This window comes from Athene noctua, chromosome 15 (genome assembly GCF_965140245.1).
Source record: "Athene noctua chromosome 15, bAthNoc1.hap1.1, whole genome shotgun sequence".
Lineage (NCBI taxonomy): Eukaryota > Metazoa > Chordata > Aves > Strigiformes > Strigidae > Athene > Athene noctua.
In genome coordinates, this window is record NC_134051.1 from 1,607,880 (window position 1) to 1,630,362 (window position 22,483).

General features: G+C 41.6%; 2 protein-coding genes across 3 annotated transcripts in view; one reads left to right on the forward strand and one right to left on the reverse strand.

Moving 5' to 3' along the window:
- IFT140 (intraflagellar transport 140) overlaps positions 1–22,483 on the forward strand; it is a 91,477-nt gene that overhangs the window by 22,679 nt on the left and 46,315 nt on the right. Inside the window, exons 10-19 of one of the 2 annotated variants that reach the window (XM_074919201.1) lie at positions 3,224–3,427; positions 3,789–3,861; positions 6,731–6,822; positions 7,673–7,800; positions 8,599–8,716; positions 9,170–9,297; positions 11,733–11,880; positions 16,340–16,471; positions 17,595–17,627; positions 18,776–18,972. In XM_074919201.1, coding sequence (XP_074775302.1) covers positions 3,224–3,427; positions 3,789–3,861; positions 6,731–6,822; positions 7,673–7,800; positions 8,599–8,716; positions 9,170–9,297; positions 11,733–11,880; positions 16,340–16,471; positions 17,595–17,627; positions 18,776–18,972 — 1,253 coding nt within the window. The remainder of the gene's footprint in view (positions 1–3,223; positions 3,428–3,788; positions 3,862–6,730; positions 6,823–7,672; positions 7,801–8,598; positions 8,717–9,169; positions 9,298–11,732; positions 11,881–16,339; positions 16,472–17,594; positions 17,628–18,775; positions 18,973–22,483) is intronic. The other variant, XM_074919200.1, reaches the window with a different exon arrangement.
- The window catches only part of TMEM204 (transmembrane protein 204), a 31,516-nt gene continuing 28,015 nt past the window's right edge, over positions 18,983–22,483 (reverse strand). Inside the window, exon 3 of the mRNA XM_074919203.1 lies at positions 18,983–21,470. Within this exon, the coding sequence (XP_074775304.1) occupies positions 21,226–21,470 (245 nt within the window). The 3' untranslated portion in view covers positions 18,983–21,225. The remainder of the gene's footprint in view (positions 21,471–22,483) is intronic.

Genomic DNA, 22,483 nt, shown 5'->3' on the forward strand with positions numbered 1-22,483 from the left:
ACTTGGCATATCCCTAGAGTTTATAGAGCTGATAACAGTTGTGCAAGGACAAAGAAGTTCTTGGACTTCAAAGGGATTTTCTGCAGCTCCAAGAAACTTTATCTAGCTCATGAAAGGCTGTCTGTATGAACGATCTCTGGTAGATTAAAAAAACCACAAGCACAAAAAACCAACCCCAAACTCCTCTGCCTGTTCCCTGGCCCAGCCCTGAGAGAGCTCCTGTGCTGAAGCTGTGCAGTGAACTATGGACTGTGCTTATCAAGGCAGCATTACTGATGGGTGTGGTACCTCAGGAGTAGCACCCCTGCACCCCCACACATAGTCATAGCTTCCAGTCTGGAGTTCGGATCGCTTCTAGTTCATGTGGTATGTGCAAAGAGTTTACAGGTAGTCAGCTGGTTGCCACAATGCTTTCTGGCCAGAATCATCGTTTGGTAGGAATAAACATAAATAATGTCAGATATACTTGTTTGACGTGAATATAGAAAGAAGGAATGAAAATGGGAGCATTGCTTTCTCTTTAATAATAGAAATCACCAGCTGCATGTTAGAAACTCTGTCTTTGCAAGCCATCTTGGAAACAGATCTTATCTTTCTCCCACTGAATTTTGTAAGGTATTTTCAGTTTTAGAATTACTCTGTGTAGGTGCCATTTTTCAGTCCTAAAAGGGAGGAAAGATAACCTTTGTAGAATTCATCAAAAAGAATTAGCTGGAACATGGAGATTCTTCCAGAAGAAGGGAGTTGGAAGCCACCATGCTGCTAAAAAGCTATGACCTAGCTGCCATTACTGAAACTTGGTGGGACGAATCCCATGACTAGAGTGCAGCTATCAATCACTACAGGCTGTTCAGAAGATATAGGCAAGGACGGAGGGGCCGAGGGGTTGCCCTCTATATCAAGAAATGGATAGAATGTGAAGAGCTGTCTCTGAAGAAGAGCCATGAGCAGACTGAAAACATGGGTAAGAATTAGAGACCGAGGCAACAAAGGGAACCTTGTGGTGGGTGTTTACTACAGGCTGCCTGATCAAGGGGAGCCCATTGGTGAAGCCTTCTTACTCCAGCTACAGAAGGCTTCACATGCTCACAGTCTCTTGTCCTGCTGGGGGACTTCAACCGCCCAAACATCTGCTGAAAAAGTAGCACAGTGAGCTGTAGGCAGTCCAGAAGACTCCTGGAGAGCACTGAGAATAAATTCTTAGGCCAGGTAATAGACAGCCCTACCAGAGCAGGTGCGTTACTGGACCTGGTGGTCACCAGTGCAGGTGAGCTAATCGGAGACATCAGGATTGGAGGCAGCCTGGACTGCAGTGATCGTGCACTGGAGAGTCCTGAGGGATATGGGTCAGGCAAAGAGTAAAGTCAGGTACCCAACAACTTTTTTGCCTCACTCTTCACTGGCAGCCTCTCTTCCCACACCTCTTGAATGGATGGACCTCAAGGCAGAGACTGGGGGAGCAAAGTCCCTCCCACTGTAAGAGAAGATCAGGTGCATGACCATCTGAGGAACCTGAACATCCATAAGCCTATGGGACCTCATGAGATGGATCCAGAGTCCTGAGGGAGCTGGCTGATGTAGTTGCAAAGCCACTCTCCATGATATTTGTAAAGTCATGGCAGTCAGGTGAAGTCCCTGGTGACTGGAAAAAGAGAAACATTGCACCCATTTTTAAGAAGGGTCAAAAAGGAGAACCTTGGGAACTCCCGACCTGTCAGCCTCACCTCTGCGCCTGAGGAGATCATGGAACAGATCCTCCTAGAAGCTGTGCTAAGGCACATGGAGGACAGGGAGGGGATTTGAGACAGCCAGCGTGGCTTCACCACAGGCAAGTCTTGCCTGACCAACCTAGTGGCCTTCTATGATGGAGTGACTACATCAGTGGACAAGGAAAAAGCTACAGATGTCATCTGTCTGGACTTCTGTAAGGCCTTTGACATGGTCCCCCACAGCATCCCTCTCTCTAAATTGGAGAGAGAGGGATTTGATGGATGGACTACTCAGTGGATGAGGAATTGTTTGGATGATAACATCCAGAGGGTAGTGGTCAATGGCTCAATGTCCAGATAGAGATCAGTGATGAGTGGTGTTCCTCAGGGGTCTGTATGGGGACCAGCACTGTTTAATATCTTCATCGGTGACACAGACAGTGGGATCAAGTGCACCCTCAGCACATCTGCAGACGACACCAAGCTGAGTGGTGCAGTTGATGCGCCTGAGGGACAGGATGGCATCCAGAGAGACCTGGACAAGCTTGAGAAGTGGGCTTGTGAACCTTGTGAGGTTCAACAAGGCCAAGTGCAAGGTCCTGCACCTGGGTCGGGCCAACCCCCGGTATCAGTACCCTGTTGGATTGAATACAGAGGAGACCACAAAAATGATTGGAGGGATGGAGCACCTCCCCTGTGGGGAAAGGCTGAGAGAGTTGGGGGTGTTCAGCCTGGAGAAGAGAAGGCTCTGGGGAGGCCTTAGAGAAACCTCCCAGTACTTAAAGGGGCCTTCAAAAAAGATGGGGACAGACTTTTTAGTAGGGTCTGTAGCTATATGACAAGGTGTGATGGTTTTAAACTAAAAAAAGGAAGATTCAAACTAGATATAAGTAAGAAATTTTTTACAATGAGGGTGGTGAAACAGATTGCTCAGAGGGGTGGCAGATGCCCCATTCCTGGAAACATTCAAGGTCAGATTGGATGGAGCTTTGACTGACCTGATCTAGCTGAAGATGTCCCTTCTTATTGCAGGGGGGTTGGACTAGAAGACCTTTAAAGGTCCCTTCCAACCCAAATTATTCTATGATTCTATAATGGGAGAAGTGTACTTTTGGACCCCCTTATCCATCTGATTTAGCACTCTTTGCTGAGGAATTTGAACTACATTGACTGAAAGGGCTATCAAAACTGCAAAGAAGAACATGGTAATCAAAAAAGAAACTATGCATGCAACTTGCTTTTAGAGATCTCAGCATTATTATATTACCCTTTAAATATGTGATGCTGTCTTGCAGTAGTAAATGTAAGGTGGTGCAATAATATCTTAGGAAAGAAGAGTGGGTTTGAGTAGCTGGGTAACAAACATACTAACAGAACTCTGTATATGTATAAAAATGTTTATTCTATCCTATCCCTTGTCATCAGTCTTGGCGGCAGTGACTGTTCAAGATCTTAGATTAAATTATGTGTTGTGGTTTTTTGTTTTTTTTTTTCTCTCTTCCCATTGTGTGCAGTGGGGCTCCCGAAAAAACCTGCTGGCAGTGAATAACATCAGCTCAGTGGTGATCCTCAGTGAGCAGGCCATGTCTTCTCATTTTCATCAGCAAGTGGCTGTTGTACAGGTGTCTCCTAACCTGTTTAATGTGACTGTCTTCAGCACAGGAACCACACACAGTCTGCGTGTTGATATGAATGTTAATGGAGTCTTCGCTACTAAGGTTAATTTGGGTTTTTCATTTATTTGCTTGTTCATTTGCCTAGTTAGGTGTAGGGAAACCAAACTTTCTAAGTCTTTAATATAACCCCTCTTTGATATTCAGTTTATTGTCTAATGGAAGTATTGTTATGATGGTAGCAGTGATGCTGTGGTGGAGGTGATTTTCAGATGGCACAATGACTCAATAGTTCTTTGGGTGCTGACCAGAGAACGTTTGGGTTACCAAAAGCCTTCCAACTCAGTATACAGAAGAACTAGTGAATGGTGGCTATTGTGTGGAAGGTCTTGCTATTGCATGAATTTCTGTACAATTCCAAAAGAAATTGAATGTATATATACTTTTATTTTTTTGATTGGTTTAGGATGCTGTAGTATTCTGGAACGGGAAGCAAGTTACTGTCTTTGAGTACTCAGGAGATACCTTCAGAAGTGCAGGTATGACTTAGAACATTGATCAGAGTTGCAGTGGTTCTCTTCCCCTAAAGTTATACGTTTTCTTCATTTATGACAGCTGATGGACTGTAATCGTAATACAGGAAATTACAGGCCTGTCAGTTTGACTTTGGTGCCCAGGAAGCTGATGGAGCAGCTCATCCTGAGTACTATCACACAACACATGAGGGACAGCCAGATGCTCAGGACCAGTCAGCATGGGTTTATGAAATGCAGGTCCTGCCTGACAAACCTGATCTCCTTCTGCGACAGGGGGGCCTGCTTATTGGATGAGGGAAAGGCTGTGGATGTTGTTTGCCTTGACTTTAGTAAGGCCTTTGACACCGTTTCCCACAGCATTCTCCTGGCGAAACTGGCTGCTCGTGGCTTGAATAGGCACGTGTTTCACTGGGTAAAAAACTGTCTGGATGGCCGGGCCCAAAGAGTTGTGGTGAACGGAGTTAAATCCAGTTGGTGGCCAGTCACGAGTGGTGTCCCCCAGGGCTCGGTTTTGGGGCCACTCCTGTTTAACATCTTTATTGATGCTCTAGATGAGGGGATCGAGGGCACCCTCAGTCAGTTTGCAGATGACACCCAGTTGGGTGGGAGTGTTGATCTGCTCGAGGGTAGGGAGGCTCTGCAGAGAGACCTGGACAGGCTGGAGCCATGGGCTGAGCCCAACTGGGGGAGTTTCACTGAGGGCAAATGCCGGGGGCTGCCCTTGGGCCACAACAACCCCCAGCAGCACTACAGGCTTGGGGAGGAGTGGCTGGAGAGCTGCCAGTCAGAGAGGGACCTGGGGTGGGGGGGTGTGATTATTGACAGCCGGCTGAACAGAAGCCAGCAGTGTGCCCAGAGGGCCAAGAAGGCAAATGGCATCCTGGCTTCTGTCAGCAATAGCGTGGCCAGCAGGGACAGGGAAGGGATCTTAGCCACGTACTTGGCACTGGTGAGGCTGCACCTCAATTACTGAGTTCAGTTTTGGGCCCCTCACCCCAAAAAGGCCGTTGAATGACTCGAGCGTGGCCAGAGAAGGGCAACGGAGCTGGGGCAGGGTCTGGAGCACAGGTCTGCTGGGGAGCGGCTGGGGGAACTGGGGGGGTTTAGTCTGGAGAAGAGGAGGCTGAGGGGAGACCTCCTGGCCCTCTGCAACTCCCTGCCAGGAGGGTGCAGAGAGGGGGGATGAGTCTCTGGAGCCAAGGAGCCAGCGCCAGGCCCCGAGGGAATGGCCTCAAGCTGCCCAGGGCAGGGTCAGGCTGGCTCTGAGGAAGGATTTCTGTGCAGAAGGGGCTGTTGGGCGTTGGAATGGGCTGCCCAGGGCAGGGGGGAGTCCCCATCCCTGGAGGGGCTGAAGAGTTGGGCTGACCCAGCGCTGAGGGATCTGGGGCAGTTGGGAATGGTCAGGGTGAGGGTCATGGTTGGACTGGAGGAGCTTCAAGGTCTTTTCCAACCTTGATGATTTTGTGATTCTGTGAAAGTGAAAAATATTATTAACACTAATTAGACTTCATATTCCTATTTTGCAGAATAGAAAGATTAGTGTATAAAAGTCATCAACAAAACCAGAACTAAGATGCCAACTCCTACATCTGTGCTTTATTCACTAAATATGCTGGGATATAATGTGTGGGTTAACCTCAGAATATGTTGGTATTTCTGTATACGAGTAGCAGTGTGGCGACAGAGGTAAAACCAAAGGTGATGTGCATCTGTAGGCATAAAGTTAACATATATATCCTCTTAACCTCTGTTCAGCTACAATCTAATCTTGGGAGTACCTAAAGACTAAATGTGCTTCATTCATAGAGTTCCTAAGGCATCCAAGTGTGTGACTGGCCTTGACAAAACCAAGCATTTTGTTGCTGTTTCTCACAGATTAGATGTATACCTTACTGTCACACCTAGACTTGAAAGGTATCCTCAGAGCTAGCATATCATATAGGGCCTTGCACAAAACATGATACAAATCTGCCTTTTTTTATCTTTTAAATAAGTTCTTCCAACAGCTGATCAAGAACATAATTTGTTTCTTACTTTTGTAGCCATAGCTCCTGTTGCCTTCTACAGATAGGTCATGATGGCTGTTGAAGGCTTTTCTGCTTTGCTTGGGAGCAAGTGTAATCAAGGTTACATAGCACTTACATAGGAACTGGGAAGGAGTAGGTTTTAGTCCAAGCTGTCAGGAAAATCTGTTCCATAAATTGCTGTATATACAGCTAATTCAAATAAAATATTTTTTTCTATTATTAATTCTCCCTAAATATTTCTGCCTTGAGAAACAGGTTATACAGAATTCCATCAATCCCATCCAAAATCTTGAGAGTTTAGGCTTTGTCTTTTAAAAACCATCAAGTGCTTTCTAAGAAGTGACTTCTCTTGTCTGTATTTACTCATTTATTCTAGAACTTTTCCATGCTGAATCAATGCATTATTACCACCAAGGTCCCAACAGTCTACACTACTCATTAAATTATTTAAGAACCACTCTTCTTTTCTGACAGAGTTTCCTTTATCACTCTTCAACCGTAGTTCAATGAAGGAAGGAGTGAATTCTCTTAACAGAACCTCACACTCCACTAGTCTTTTTTCTTTCCTTTACTTCCCGTATCAACTCTTTGCCCTTCCTCTCCCACTTGTTTTCATGGGCAGAGTGTACAGAACATCTGTTTTCAGTAGGAGTCCCAGCTTTTGGTTGTAGGGGCAGAATGGAAGAAGGCTGCAACATCAAGGAGTCTGGGAATCAGTAGAGACTGATGAATTCAAATATGGATTTGGTGCAAGACAGTGGAAATGCTTTAAGTCAAAATGACTTTTTTTTTACCTTTTAAAAGATCTGGTTATTGTAATGATGACTTTATTGTGCTTGTTCTAGGCTCTTTTCTTTGTGACTCTCCAGTTCTGTCCGTACATGGAGAAAATCTGTACACAGTTGAGCCGTATCGGGTCCAGGTCCGCACCTGGCAGGTAAAATCTGATAAAACCATAAAGTGATTAATATGTCTTATTGTTTTGAAAGACTGGTGTTACAGCTTAAATGGATGTTCTATAAATCTATTAACTCTACCTTTGCCATAGAAAAAATATATTGAGCATTTCAGCAGAAAGATCTTTGACATTTTGTGTTCTTTAAAAAGTTTAAACACAACTACACTGTAACTAGTATTTATAAAAGAAAACAGAATTCTGTAGGGGCCAGACTTTAAGAGGATCAAAACTGCATGCAGATTGAATATGTATATGTATATTACTAACAGGAAAATGAACACATTGAATATTCTTAGAAGATAATGAAAAATATCCCCTACACATTCTGTGTGTTCCTGAAAAATCTTTTGCTTAACCTTTGCAGCCTTCGCTACTCCATGAGAACCAAAAAGAGAAATCTAATTAGCAGAGTTCTATGATACATAATTTTATTTAAGAAATAAATATTGTATTCAAGAATGGGTGGGATTTATAACAATAAGGACTGATTTAATTATTTATTTTTGCATCTGTATAGTAAAGGACCTTCAGGGATCTGTATTTCTGTATCTCTCTTAGTTGGAAAAAGTTGTATTATTGAAGAGGAAATTGCTGCAGAAGGATGCCTCCACATTTTTTTTTTGGAGGCTATGCATCCAGTTTTCAACCAGAAACACAGATTGCACTTGTAGAGACCATGCATATGTGTGTGTGTAGTTTCTTTCATTTTGCTGGTAGTGATTTGTCTAACACAGAAGTTCAGCAGCTATTTACTTAGCTTGGTGACAAAATAAGTCCTTTCTACTTAGACCCTGACCACACAAACCTGGTGTTATACATTTCTCCTCAGGGCACAGTTAAACAGCTGCTGGTGTTCTCTGAAGCAGAGGGGAATCCGTGCCTCTTGGATGTCTGTGGAAATTTCCTGGCTGTGGGAACTGATTTGGCTCACTTTAAAATCTTTGATCTCTCTCGCAGGTATTAATAAGCCTTTTAAAAACATGTGTTTATAAATCAAGCGTATATTTTGTGAGGAGGGGGCAATTTTTAGTTGTTCTTGACCTGATGAAAAGTGATAGCCCCTTTGAATCTTGAGGCAGTATATGCAGCCTGTATGAACTGATGGCCTATCCCTAAAGCAAGGGATGACCCACAGAATTATTAGACAAAACATGGGATAAGTAACAATAATAATTTTTGAAAGAGTATATTGTGAGGGAGATTTGTGTGTATTTCAAAGTGAGTGGAGAATTTATGGAGAGTCATCGGTGAGTGTGGGTGAGTGTTAAGTATGTGAATGATACAGTCTTTTGGAACTTAGAGGAAAAGTGACCAGTAAGATTATATAAATACTATTCCCCAATGACATTTCTTTATTTCTGCTCTATAGTGTGTTTTCCATACACAGAACTTCAATGTGATGGGCTGTATTCAACATTCATGGTACTGTTCAACTTAGGTAGGAAAAACAGACCTCTAAATTCAAAATTCTGGCAGGATGTTCTTTCTGTATAGCCCTGTTTTGGGAATCCTGTAGGAGGATTGAAGTTTATTCTTGCTGATTCATTGAGGAAAGAGTGTCTCATTAACTTCTTCCTGAAAGAAAGGCAGGTCGCAGCAATTCTCTGGAGAGGAAGCTGGAATCTGGGGCAGTGGTGTCATAAGGTAGAAATAGTTTGTTTTTAAAAGTCTTACCCATAATTTGAAAAATGTTTTGGCTGATATGTATTGTCAGTTGCTTGCCACCATATGATTTAAGTTTATTTCTCTCCACAGAGAGGCAAAAGTGCACTGCAATAGCAAGAATTTATCTGAGCTGTTTCCTGGCCTTGGAGACATTGCATCTGTCAAGTGCAATGCTAATGGCAATAAAGTCAGCATCCTTGTTAGCAAGGTGAGGCAAAGCTCTTCACTTACCACCCTAGGACCTGACCATCAGTTAATAGACTGGTGCAGTTCAAGAAGATGGCTGAAGACACAAGGTTCACTTCTCAGAGATAAACCAACATGTTCTATGCAGTGTACTGGTCTTGAAATGTCATGCTCGAGCATATAACTAAACACTAAAATTAAGGTATGTTAAAGTTTTGTACATTTGGTGAGAAGAACAACCCAGAAGAGGAAGCAGTATTTTAGTTACAAAAGCTACTTTGTAGCATTTCAAAGGAATCAAAGGCTAACTTGCCAGAATAGAAAAACACCAAGAAATTTCCTGATATTTCTTCCAAAGAATGTTCTTTTGTGATTACCAGTAAACAAAACTGAGAGCATGAATCAGGTAAGATAGACATACCTTTCATTTCTTCTGACTGCATGCTTCAGCCACTTCTGTTTTCCCTTCTTGTAGGTGGATGGAAACATTGATTCCAAGATCTGTTTCTATGATGTTGAAATGGACAAAGTTACACTCTTTGATTTCAAGGCTGAACAAGGGAGTGGTAGGGAGAAGCTTTCTTCTGGACAAGGCATTGATAAGTAAGAAGCTTTTGTTTCAAGAAGTATTACTTGTGGATTTAAGATAGGCATCTGCCCTATGAAGACAGGCAACATTTTGATACTGCCATGCTTCTGTCTTTGTGTAGGAGCTTGTATGAATTTATTTCTAAAAAATTGATTAAAACTGGTGCATTTTATGTCAAGCAGCCTGCATCCCTGTCTCTTCCAATTAGGGGGTGTCAAATGAAGGTATCAAAAAGCAATCTCAAAATAAGCAGGAGGAGGTAGTTCTTCAGACAACATGCAGCTGAGCTAAGGAATGCCCTGCCAAAGGAAGTTATAGGTGATGAAGGAAGCGTTCATGGAGGTATTGGGCAAATTCATAGAAGAGAAATGCAGTGAAAGTTATTAGATATGCGGAAGCCATATCTGGCTCAGGAGGCCTCTGAGAGGAGGAGGACTGGATGTTGGGGGGGGTATGCGTAGAGAGGTATTATATGACTGGAATCAGGATCTGGGTCTTAAAATAAAGAAAAATCTTGGAAAGCTATGCTTCCATGGAGAGTTTACAGGCTAGAAACTGAAAAGAGGACACTCCTCCTAGGAAAAAAGTTAATTTTTAAGTCCAATGCAGGATGTTTTTGTATGGATAAAAACTCATGAAATAACTATTTAGAACTGCTAGCTTTGTTTTCATACAAGTTTTTCTGTGGTGAATACATTAGAAATCCTAGTAGCAAGGCAGCAAAATGCAGTGAACTAGGAATTCTTGTGGAAGTACGGTGGAATGTTAGGGTACAAATTCCTATCTTGTTTCACAATAATTTTTCTGACTGTATTTTTCTTTAAAAAAAACAGCATTAGGATAGACGATGGTTTGCTTTTTTAGCAACTGTCTGCTATAGGTATCCCAAGAAAAAAAGGATTTACACTCCTTATCACCAAAAACCAGAAGAAATTGCCCAGCTCATCAAAAAACATAAGGCCAGTGCAAACTTGGGGTCTTATGTCTTTGTCAGTTATGCAAACAGCATAATAATGAGTAGTGAGGAAGTTGTTTTCAAGTGTAGTATCTTGTGTAGTCCAACAGAGGCCACCACAAGCTAGTAATGCTATTTCACTGATTCTTAAATGCTAGGTGGTGTTGTGAATAATCCATTTATCTGTACTTCACTTTAGAGTATCTTGAAATTGGAATAAGTAAATCACCAGAAAATAATAATATTACTCTACACTTCTTCCCTTTTTCTCTCTCTCTTTTCTCCTGAGACAGAATCTAGACACGCCCAATTTTTTTACACAAATAGTGTTTTTCAGTTTGCTAGTAATGTATTTTTAATTCACTGGCTTGGATAGGACATTGTGTATTTCTACATCCCTTTGAATCTCTCCCTTAATAGTCTCATTCTGTATGTCTGGACTCTTAACATGGCCAGCACTGAAGTAGTGTTTAAATGCCCGAAGGAGGCAGTAAAATGTTTCTTATTTAAACTTCTGCCAGAGGGTGGCTTTCCGAAGGCTGTCCTTGTGCTTAATGTGCTATTTCACAGTGCCTTGGAATTATTCATACACAGTATGATGTTCAAGCACAGTACTGAGGAAGGGGAATGAACTACAAGATATAGTTGAGCTATATATATATATATCTATAGAGAGAGATATAGACATATCTAGAGATTGAAGTCCCCCAGATGCAGGTCAGGTTCAGCTGCAACTTTGGAGTTTCCCTCAGCACTGAGAAGTTCAGCAGTTCAAAGCATCAGTCACGCTGCATGCCCAGGTCTCTTTGCCAAACTCTCAGTAGAGAGAGATCTGTTGCCTGAGAATATAAACTAATTTCTTTTTTTTTTTGCCCCCATCAGTTTAAGCACAATTGTCTAGTTATGATCTTCTATGACTGCTGCTTAGCCGGATTTGAGTGTGAGGCACACATACTGGAAACTCTCTCTTCACTGCTTATCTAAATGCACATCAGTATACTCGAGCTATCTTTAACCTGTCTGGGCATTTCTAGCAGTGCTGGCAATAAGCACCTTGGGGCAGGTTGTAAAACCCAGAAGAGAGAGCTGAGGTAGTCCCCACATTACAGTACCTACACTGGTAGCAGTTGCTAAGGTAAATCTTTGGAAGGATGTTCCAGTGTTTCTGTAGGGCATCTAATCTTAGTGGAGACAGATTTTGGATGCCTGTTTGTATTTGTGGCAGTACCACCTTTTTTTCTACTGAAGTGCTTTATGTCCTATAGTCATGGTTAAATTATAGAGAACAAATTACAAGTGGCATTGCCACATATAAAGTGTTAGGAGGCAGGAAGATGTATATGGTTAATGCTACAATGTAGAGGTACTGGTATAAATAACTGATCATTATCCAAAAATTATTCCTTGGTTAGTCCTTTATTTATACTCATGAACTGAATGGGCTGAAACTATTTTGCCTCTCTTTCTACCCTGATTTTTCTTTTCTTTCGGTAGGTCTATTGTGGAGTACCCAGAGCTGCACTATCACATCCCTGCTTGCCATTTCTGGGACCAGAGTGAACCAAGACTTTTTGTATGTGAAGCAATTCTTGAAACAGGCCTACAATCTCCAGACCAGAAGGAAAACCAGACTGAGAGCACAGTATGGTCTTTTTGTTTGTTTGTTTTACCTGGGTTTACATGGAGTTCTCCCTGTCCAAGGAATAAATCATCTGTCCTTCATTAAGGATGTGGGAGTAGGTAGTATACATTATCTTGTACAAAAATGAGTAGTGAAACTATGTGTTTGGTGTCTGTGGCTTCAGGCAGTCACTACACATGAGCTTTCTGTTTTAGCCCTTGCTTAAATACAGTGACAAAGAAAAACAGTTAATTTCTTTATGCTAGAATTTTGAGGATGATCATAATGCAAGCTTGTATCTGGACTACAGTTTTTAGGCGACATTAATGGGTGAATTGATAATCTAGAGGTTTGATACTTATGTTCATTTTTTAAAAAATAATGCTGATTTTATATCTTGAGTTCTCTTTTAGCAGCAAGAGTTAATTTGATAGAATAACAGGAACCCTACTGTTAAGGTGAACAGTGAAGTACACTCTTTCCACCCAGTTCTTACCATCTTCTGCTTTGCTGGACAGGCATTGTACATCTTTCATAGAACCATAGAATGGTTTGGGTTGGAAGGGACCTTAAAGATCATCTACTTCCAAATGACCTGCCATGGGCAGGGACACCTTCCACTAGCCCAGGCTGCCCACAGCCCCATCTAACCTGACCTTGAACCCTTCCAGGGAAGGGGCAGCCACAGCTTCTCTGGGCAACCTGGGCCTGGGCCTCACCACCCTCACAGGGAAGAATTTCTTCCTAGTATCTAATCTAAATCTACCCTCTGCCAGTTTAAAACTGTTACTCTTCATCCTATCCCTACATCCCCTGATAAGGAGTCCCTCCCCATCTTTCCTGTAGCCCCTTTAAGCACTGGGAGGCCGCTCTAAGGTCTCCCGGGAGCCTTCTCTTCTCCAGCTGAACCCCCAACTCTCTCAGCCTGTCCTCACAGGGGAGCTGCTCCAGCCACCTGATGATTTTCGTGGGCTCCTCTGGCCCCGCTCGAGCAGGTCCGTGTCCTTCTGATGTTGGTGCCCCCAGAGCTGGACCCAGCCCTGCAGGGGGGTCTCAGGAGCATGGAGCAGAGGGGGAGAATCCCCTCCCTCGCCCTGCTGCCCACCCTGCTCTGGGTGCAGCCCAGCACACGGTTGGCTTTCTGGGCTGGGAGCGCACGTTGCTGGCTCATTTCCATCCACTAACACCCCCAAGTCCTTCTCCTCGGGGCTGCTCTCCATCCACTCCTCGCCCAGCCTGGATTTGTGCTTGGGATTGCCCCGACCCATGGGCAGGACCTTGCCCTTGGCCCTGTAGAACTCCATGAGGTTTGCATGTCCCACCTCTCCAGCCTGTCCAGGTCCCTCTGGATGGCACATCCCTTCCCTCCAGCGTGTCACAGCACCACTGCTCGGTGTTGTCCATGAACTTGCTGAGGTGCCTCGATCCCACTGTCCATGTTGCCAGCAAAGATGTTAAATCCCCAGTCCCAACACCCGCCCCTGAGTAAGGCTACATGTCACCCCCCTCCACTTGGACATTGAGCCGCTGACCACAACTCTTTGAGTGCCACCACCCAGCCAGTCCCTTACCCACCGAGTGGTCCATCTGTCAGATCCATGTCTCTCCAGTTTAGAGACAAGGATGTTGTGTGGGACAATGTCAAATGCTTTGCACAAGCCCAGGTAGATGATGCCAGTTGCTCTTCCCTTATCCACCAGCACTGTAACCCTGTTGTAGAAGGCCACCAAATTTGTTGGGCATGATTTGCCCTTAGTGAAGCCATGTTGGATATCACCAATCACGTCCCTATTTTCCGTGTGCCCTAGCAGAGTTTCCAGGAGGATCAGCTTCATGATCTTGCCAGGCACAGAGGTGGGACTGGCCTGTAGTTCCCTGGGTCTTCTTTTTTTCCCTTTTTAAAACTGTGTGTTAAGTTTGTCCTTTTCCAGTCAGGGGGAACTTCTCCAGACTGCCATGTCTTCTCAGGTATGATGAATAGTGGTTTAGTCACTTTATCTACCAGTTCCTTTGGGACCTGTGGATGGATCTCATCAGGTGCCATGGACTTGTGCACCTTCAGGTTCCTTAGATTGTCTTGAACCTGATCTTCTCCTACAGTGGGTGGTTCTTCATCCTCCCAGTCCCCGCCTTTGCCTTCTGCCCCTTGGGCGGTGTGGCTTGCCAGGGAATACTGAGGCAAAAAAGTCATTGAATATCTCAGTCTCTTCCATATCCTGGGTAACCAGGTTTTCTATTTCCTTCTGGAGAGGTTCCACATTTTTTTTTAGCCTTCCTTTTTTTCACTGATGTACCTATAGAAGCTTTTTTTTGGTTGCCTGTGATGTCTCTGGGCAGTTTTAATTCTGTCAGGGCGCTGGCCTTTGCTAACCTGATCCCTGGCTGCTTGGACAATTTCTCTGTATTCCTCTATCTTTGTTTCCACCCTTTGTAGGCTTCCTTTTTATGCTTGAGCCTGTCCAGGAGCAACTTTTTCATCCATGCAGGCCTCCTTGTGTTTTTGCCTGACTACTTCTTTGTTGCTCCTGAGCTTGGAGTAGGTGATCTTTGAATATCAACCTGCTTTCTTGGGCCTTTTTTCCTTCCAGGGCTTTATTCCATCTTGCTCTGCCAAGCAGACCCCTGAAGATGCTGAAGTCTGCTCTCCTGACATCCAGGGTAGCAAGTTTGCTGTGCACCCCCTTTGGTGCCCTCAGAATCTTGAACTCCAACATTTCATGGTCTCTGCAACCAAGGCTGCCTCTGAGCTTCACAATCCCCACCAGCCCCTCCTTATTGGTGAGAACAAGGTCCAGCATAGCACCTGTCCTTGTTGGCTCCTCTATCACTTGGAGAAGGAAGTTATCATCAGTGCACTCCAGGAACCTTCTGGATTGCTTATGCCCTGCTGTTTTGTCCCTCCAACAGATATGGAGGTGGTTGAAGTCCCCCATGAGGACCAGGGCTTGTGACTCTGAAGCTGCTCCAGTCTGTTTATAGAGGGCCTCATCCACTTGGTCTTCCTGGCCGGGTGGTCTGTAGCAGACCCCCACTATAATGTCACGTGTCTTTGCCCTCCCTTTAACCCTGACCCATAAGCTCTCAGTCAGCTCCTCACCCATCTCCAGCTCCATGCTCTCCAGCTGGTCATTGACATAGAGGGTGACACTCACACCTCCTCTCTCCTGCTTGTCCTTCCATTCCAACACTCCAGTTATAGGAGTCATCCCACCATGTCTCTGTGACACCAGGAAGATCATAGCCCTGCAGGCGTGCACACATCTCCAGCTCCTCTTGTTTATTCTCCATGCTACATCCGTTTTCATAGAGACATTTAAGTTGGGCTGCTGATGGAGCTGATTTACTGGCTGGAATTCTTCTGTGCTGTTCTTCAGGTTGTCTCCTATTGACCTGTGGTGAGCATGGTACTTCCTAAGTTGTCTTTTATGGTCTTTCTTACATTAGAAAAAAGATTTCATTTTTATTGATCAGAAATTATCTAAACAAAGATTTCTTTCATCAAGCCAACAATTCTTCCCTGCTTCCCCTGCTGATGTGGTTGTAGCAGTGCTTACCATTTTGTCTCTACAGAACTGTGTGTTATTCATAAATATTCCATTGATTTGAAATGTCCATGTTGATTTAAATTTTTCTGATTTATGTATGATTTTAAGTTAAACCTCTTCCAGTTAGAGATAGATCTTTGTTTCTTTCAACTTTCAAAAAACCATGGGAAGATCAAGGTAGGAAGGAGGAAAGAAGTAAGGATGTCTCAAAAGACCTTGCTAGGGTCTTCTAGTAAAGAGAAGAACACTTCAACCTGATAGTCCTAATCTAAACAAGTAGAAATGTTTGGCTTCTACATAAAGTTGAAAAATAAAAAGCTATAAAAGGAGTGCAACTTACTTTTTGGCCTTTATTCAACAGAACTTTTAGCTGTGTGCTTATCCTTTAAGAGATGAGAAGTCTGATTGTCTTTAGTTGGAGATAAATGCTTCGTTTTGACTTGAGTCAGGTCAATATCTAAGCTGCTACAGAAACTATTTTTAAATGGCTGGTATATTCCTTGGGAACTCAAAACAGTCAGCGAACTGCTGAAATGATAATAGAAACAATATATAGAGAAATAATAGTATTAAAAACCAAAAAATTGTTGAAAACAGTTGGGAGTATTTCTTTGACCCGAGTCAGATCTGTCAGAGAGACTTCTAGCAGTCTGTGGGCAGGGACTTCACTCTTTATGGTCAGTGAAGTTGGTTCTTGAAAGGCAGAGGTGGTCCCATTGCAGTAGGAGCACAGTCTGTAATGGAGAATGAGTTGCTGGCTACTTACTACAGGGAGGAAGCATGCAGCTTTACCCTCTCCAGAAGGACTGTGCATATGTATATGTCATATTATTTTTCAAGAGAAGGTTCTGCCCAGTCAATATGTAAAATAAAAACAAAATAAAAGAAGAATATTGCAGCATAAAAACAAAATAAAGCTTTGCTTCCTTTTCCAGATGGATGCTTGGATTATATCATTCTTCAGTACTGAAGAGTATGGCCTTTTGCTTCAGGACAGCTTTCCATTGCCTTCATCCTACCAGGTTCTTCTGGGCATAGAGGTGCCACATTATTACTTTGCAAAAAAGGTGAGTAAATCTTTCACAATTCCTTCCCATAAGTTCAGACTTTTCACTCTGTGTGGGTCAAATTTAACCAAATTGAGTCTGGGGAAGTAGAACAATTCCAATGGCAGTTGCTGCATCACTTAAAGAAATGACATAAAGATAATGGGGGTGTACTTGGCAGTACTGTGGAAATTGTACTGAATTGGCCTTTCATGGGTATTGCAAACTGGATGTGATGTACAAACATAGGAAACACAGTAATTACCAGGGAATGCAGCTAAAAAAGGAATGTGAAAGAAATTCTACTTTATGTAGTCACTGTGCCTATTGCGAGGAAGGAGTGTGTATGTGTGTGTGTGTGTAATTCATGTAGGCTGTAAGAGGGGACATTTCCTACTAGCTTCAGTAAGAGCAACCCATTTTCTTACTGGAAGGAAGCTTAATCCCCATAGAATGCCAAAGAGAGGAAGAATACTCATCTTGCACTATCACCAAATGCCGATGTGCTACAAATACCAGGAAAGCATGCTTTAACTTCTTAAACTTGAATATGAATCCAAAATTTGTTGCCTCTTAGGTAAATAATACCATGCATACTGGAAGAGATGAAGCTATTACCTACAGATTGGTTTTCTGGTTAAGCTCTGACCTGAGTTTCTTAGTGCCCATTAGGATGGTGATGTGCACTGCTCCCATCTTATAGGGAGAGCTTAACAGAGTCTGTTTATTCTACCAAGGCATTTATTTTTGTAAAATCTGCAGGAAGTTAATAATAACAAGACTTCTAATTCTCTGAATCTGTGTGAATAAGATAGGCCAATGTGATCATGTGAATGTAATTTCATATGGTTTAGGAGCAGTGTTAAATAGGGAGAATGTATCTAGATGTTTCTGCAGTACTTTGCAATTTAACTCCCTTCCAAAGAACTGACTGGTGTCACTCTTCCTGTGCAGATTTAGCTCTTACAGTTGCACTCTATTTTACTTTGCTTTTTCCCTTAATTTGAAAGGTCAAAGGTGATCTGCATTTTCTAATTTTTCTTTTAACACTTCCCCCCATCATGTCTCATACAATTTTACTTGGATGTTATGCCTCTTTTTTTTTTTTTTTTTTTAACTCTGTATGGATCATTGCTGCCATTAGTTGTTTTTTCGGAGGGGATGTGTCTGTAAACCTGTAAGTATCTGCGTTATTTTGCTCCTCTTCCTTCATTCTCTGCCTTTCTCTCTTCTGTTTTCATTTTCTTTCCTCAGTAGGTTAATGTATCTTAGTTACTTGTTATATAATAATTGATTTTGGAAATATGATTTAGTATGGGAACAGAGTCTGCTTTAAATATAGCAAATCTAGCTGATGCAACAGGTCTGTTTTGACCGAATTTCATCTTGGGGTTTCTCCTTATTCATTATAATGTCTTTTTTGTCCTTTTTCAGAAAATTTCCCAAATTGCAGTCAGACACATTTGCACTTTTAATTTCTGTCTTTTACTGTGTCTAATACTTTCATTGTATAGTAATATGTTACTATATTTTATTGGCTTCTGTAAACCTCAATATTTAGTTATCTCATCTAAGTATACAATCAGGGTGAGTATATGTGAAATTTGGTGTCCTTCATGACTGAGATGATCTTCCACTGTGTTTGGCTTGGGAAAGTTTCATCGTTATACTCTAGACAGATCATTGAATATTGATGATTGACTTTATTCTTTTTCTGAATAACGGTTAAATTGCTTTGAGCTGCCTTTCAATGACTGATAAAAGTATCATTGAAGCTCCAGAGGCTCTAGAACTGCCAACTGTATGGGGAAGTGTTTGAATCTGAGCTTTAGTATTATAAATATTTAGTATTTATGAAAGCTTCCTATGAAGCAAAAATAAAAGATTTGGGTCTACGTGGTTAACTTTCGGAACAGCAGACTCATTTTTGAAAAGAGACCAACTTTAGAAAAATGTTTATCTGAAATCTCCATAAATCTGGGGACTTAAAATAATAGTTGCTATTGTAGTAATAATTGTTAATAATATATAAAAAATAATAATGACTCTAGTAATAGGATGCTGCCTCTCCTGTGGTATTTTACCAATCTCCAAACTATCACTGATGTTCTGTGATGCTTATGATATGCTGATTTCTTCTATGACATACCATATTTTGGGGCATTTTCTAGGAAGTTCTGAAACATTGCAACTATTGTCACTATTGGTCACGGTCCTGCAGAAATAGAAAACTCAGAGTGCAGTGGAAATAATGTAATTAATTACATATACAAAGGAGTAAGTTTCAACCTACTTGATACCTAAATGGTAACGTTCTCATTTTAGCTGGAAGAAGCTGAGAAAGGACAAGCAGAGTCTGGCTCAATAAATGTCTCTCAGATGGTTGCGAGAAGACCCATGAGAGATTTCATTGGATTAGGAGACTGTGATAAGACTACACGGGATGCCATGCTGAACTTCAGCTTCTATCTGACTGCTGGAGATATGGATGAGGCCTTCAAATCCATCAAGCTGATAAAGAGGTATCAAAGAATTTGTATGTATTTATTTATGGGTACAGTTTATTTTTGTGAAAAGTTTGTATGAAGTTTTGATCCTTCTAAATTCTGCTTACATTTCTCCTCTCTGATTTCATTCTCCCTTTCATTTTTAACAAGATGAAATATCTTTATCTTACAGACATTTTAATGTATTCTCTGTTTATTCTTTGTCTACAAGATGTTGGAAGCTCTGTGGATTCTTTTTCACTAAGTGGGAAAAAATAATTGCCAACAATCTTATTCTGTATCTGAATGGAAAAAATCTCATGTTATTACTAGAAGAAAATGAACACTCACAACTTTATTTATACATCTAAAATAATCACAGTAATACCGAGTATTAAAAATTTACTGACCACATAGCTGATTTTTAAATTTAAATGTACATTATTATAATATGGATATTACAATATTAGAAGAAATAATATAATGTCTTTTAAATATTCCAATATTTTATTTTTAAAAAACCCTGCAGTGAATCATAGCATATTATTTCTAGAAAGTATTTTCCAGAAAGTAATGCAGGCAAATGAATAAAAATCTTAGTTGGTTTTTACAAACCTACTGCTAGAAGAAACTCTTTGTCAGCTTTATGGTATTCTACCCTGATAGTCTAGAACAATGCAGTTGTTCTAGAGCATCGGTCTCTGCACAGTGTTGCTCACTTGGAACATGGTGCAGAGCAGCATTTGGGGTTGAGTTTCTTATTACATCAGAACTGAGTGCAGAACAGAAGTCAAGAGCCAGCTTGATGATCACATTTTAACGTAGTGTGAAAAAGTATGGTGGAAATAATGATCAAGAAGAAAAGCAGTGTACTCAGCTGGGAGCGACACAACAGTCCTAAAGAATTTGTAATATTCACAGCTCATGGTCCTTCAAACCTGTCAGTAACTGTGCTCAGAGAAGCATCCTTAGAGTTTTTAAACATCTGTCATTGCCTCTAGTTCCCGTATCGTAAGTATTTCTGCATAATAGTTTTTGACCTGTCGTTTTTCTTCCTGAAAGTTACATGCACATGACTTTTGTGAGCCCATGTGCTTCTCTGGGTCTGGCTTATAAACATTACACCTAATTCCAAAGGTGCTAATTATTTTTATTTCATTACCATATCAAGTTACCAGGCAGGTCTTTTTAAAATCTCATGCTTAAGTCCTGTATATGTGTCTTATTCTCCAATTTGGGTGCTTGAGTGGCAGTTATATTCTCCATTATTCACTGTGTTATGTGCCTCTGAGCATTGCTGGGCAGAGCTGGGTGTCCTGACATAGCACTAATCTGAAAATGTCACAGCAAATGTTAAAGTAAGCTGAGAAGAAGAGAAATTAATTTGGGCTGAAGTATCTGTTCTTAGTAATTGTTTCCAATAATGTAAGTTAATAGCATCTGTGATCATTAGGGAGCCCAGGTAACCTTCTGTAGATGTTTGGTCTCATTGTAACATTGAAGTAGATTTTTCAGCAACATGTATGGCCTGTTCTAGCTGCGTACCCTTTTCATTTTTAATGGTATGTCTGTTTACATTTAGGATAAACCCAAACCTTTGTCTCAGGATACAAAAGAAGTGTCTGAAAAAAATGCAACTTAATTCTTCTGCATTCCCTTACTTTACAGTTAGAATGGTTAGAGTTTCTTTGTCTTTCTACTGTCTGGGCTATGCTGTGGCTGGAGAGCAGGTGTTGCAGCTAATGAGAAGTTCCTTGAAGAGAGGTGGATGGAAGGACTAAAGATTCATTAAATTTAAACAGCTGTTAAAATCATCACTTATTCTATAGTGAGTTTTCTGCTTTCTCAGATTGCATGTTAACTCCAAAGCTATTGTCACTGGTCTCTTATAGCTTTTTACATTATTATTATGGAGGAGGATAACTTTATTCAGACAGAGAAAATGTGTTTGGTTACCTCTTTTCTATATTCTCATCGCATATACTCTGTGTCTGCTACAGCTGACCCTGCTGACATACAGCAGTGATACTCTGTCAGGATTCTGACAATCCAACATTCTGTGCTGTACAGCAGAGGGAGAGGGCAATAGAATATAATATATATAAAATTATGTGTTTTATACATATGTATATAGATGGAGCCCATCCAAATAATAATTGAGGGCCTCTGCCCACAAGAGTGAGCTTTGTGATGTCTTTCATCCCTTAGTTTTAAATTATAGCATATATTTATAGAAAACAGCTCCAGTGCAGATCTGTTGGAGATCTTTCCCCCTTCAAGTCTGCTCTTTCAGCACGGTGACTCAACGTAGTCGTTTTCCAGTCCACGGCGAAACCGAGCGGTCAGGGTACGGCTAATGACAATGACCCGGGGCGCCATGCAGTCCTCACGCCTGTGAAGGATATTCCAAATGAGAATGGCAGCTGCCAGCGTGGCCAAAAGACAGGCTCCGATGTTCAGGTAGCAGGACCAGGAGAGGTTGGTGTATGGTCCGATGCGGTAGAAAGTCACCAATCCGATAACCAGAACAAAACCTGCAAGGAGAACGTAAGAATTATTTTTAATGAGTTATTCTCTTGAATTTCTCTAGGGGCAAGATGTATTAGGCCAACATTCATGAGTCCGTAAAGCCTTTCCATCCCTGTTGTGATGTGCTGTGTATGTTCTTGAAGGCACATTTGGGCGTGATGATATGTGCAAGGAGTGGGTGCCTGAAATGGAGTCTCAATGTTAGGTTTAAACCTGTTCACTCTTATTTAAATTTATTACTCCAACTCAGCTGTATTTCACTTTATGGTTTTTTTCCCCGTCCTCCTGTCTCACTTACACAGACATTCTCTTATCTCCTTTGCCAACACAGATAACTGGTATATTAATGATAATAATAAAAATCTGTTATTCAGAATATGGTACACTTATGCTGAAATTTTAAAATGTCTATCTAAGGCAGGCCCCTGTTGTAAACTGCAAATGGGAATAGTTAAATATCTTACAGAAATAATAAAAAAAGTTCAGAAGTTTAAAAAAAAGGGAAGGTGAAATAAATGGACTTTATGGTCCTACTTTTTCTATACCGGAAAAAAGTATTAAGACACAGGAGTAATATCATGCCTCCAGAAGCTATCAAAGACAATGTTTGCACCCCTTTCCTAACCTTAAGCACAGTAGTAAGTTCCCTAAAGAGTAGGTAATACTAGAGTGATAACACTGCACTTGTCTAGCATTTCCATTCAGATGTCACAATGTGATTTGCAAAAAAAAAAATCACAAAAAATCGCACAAAACCTGAAAAAAATATTTTCCACATTCTTTTTGATAGACACCACTGATAAATAGTAATGTCATTTCCGAGATGAGGTGGGGTGACTTTCCTAGTCATACAGGAGGTCCATATTAGAACAAGGGGCAGAATCTGTATCCCTTGACTCCTACTTTTTTAGGTTACTGAGACTGCCCTTTCCCTGAAGAATGTATTGATAAGCATGCAATTACTTTTCTGCCCTCTGTTTATTGTATTAATCTCTCTTTCTGTCCCTATTCTCAAATA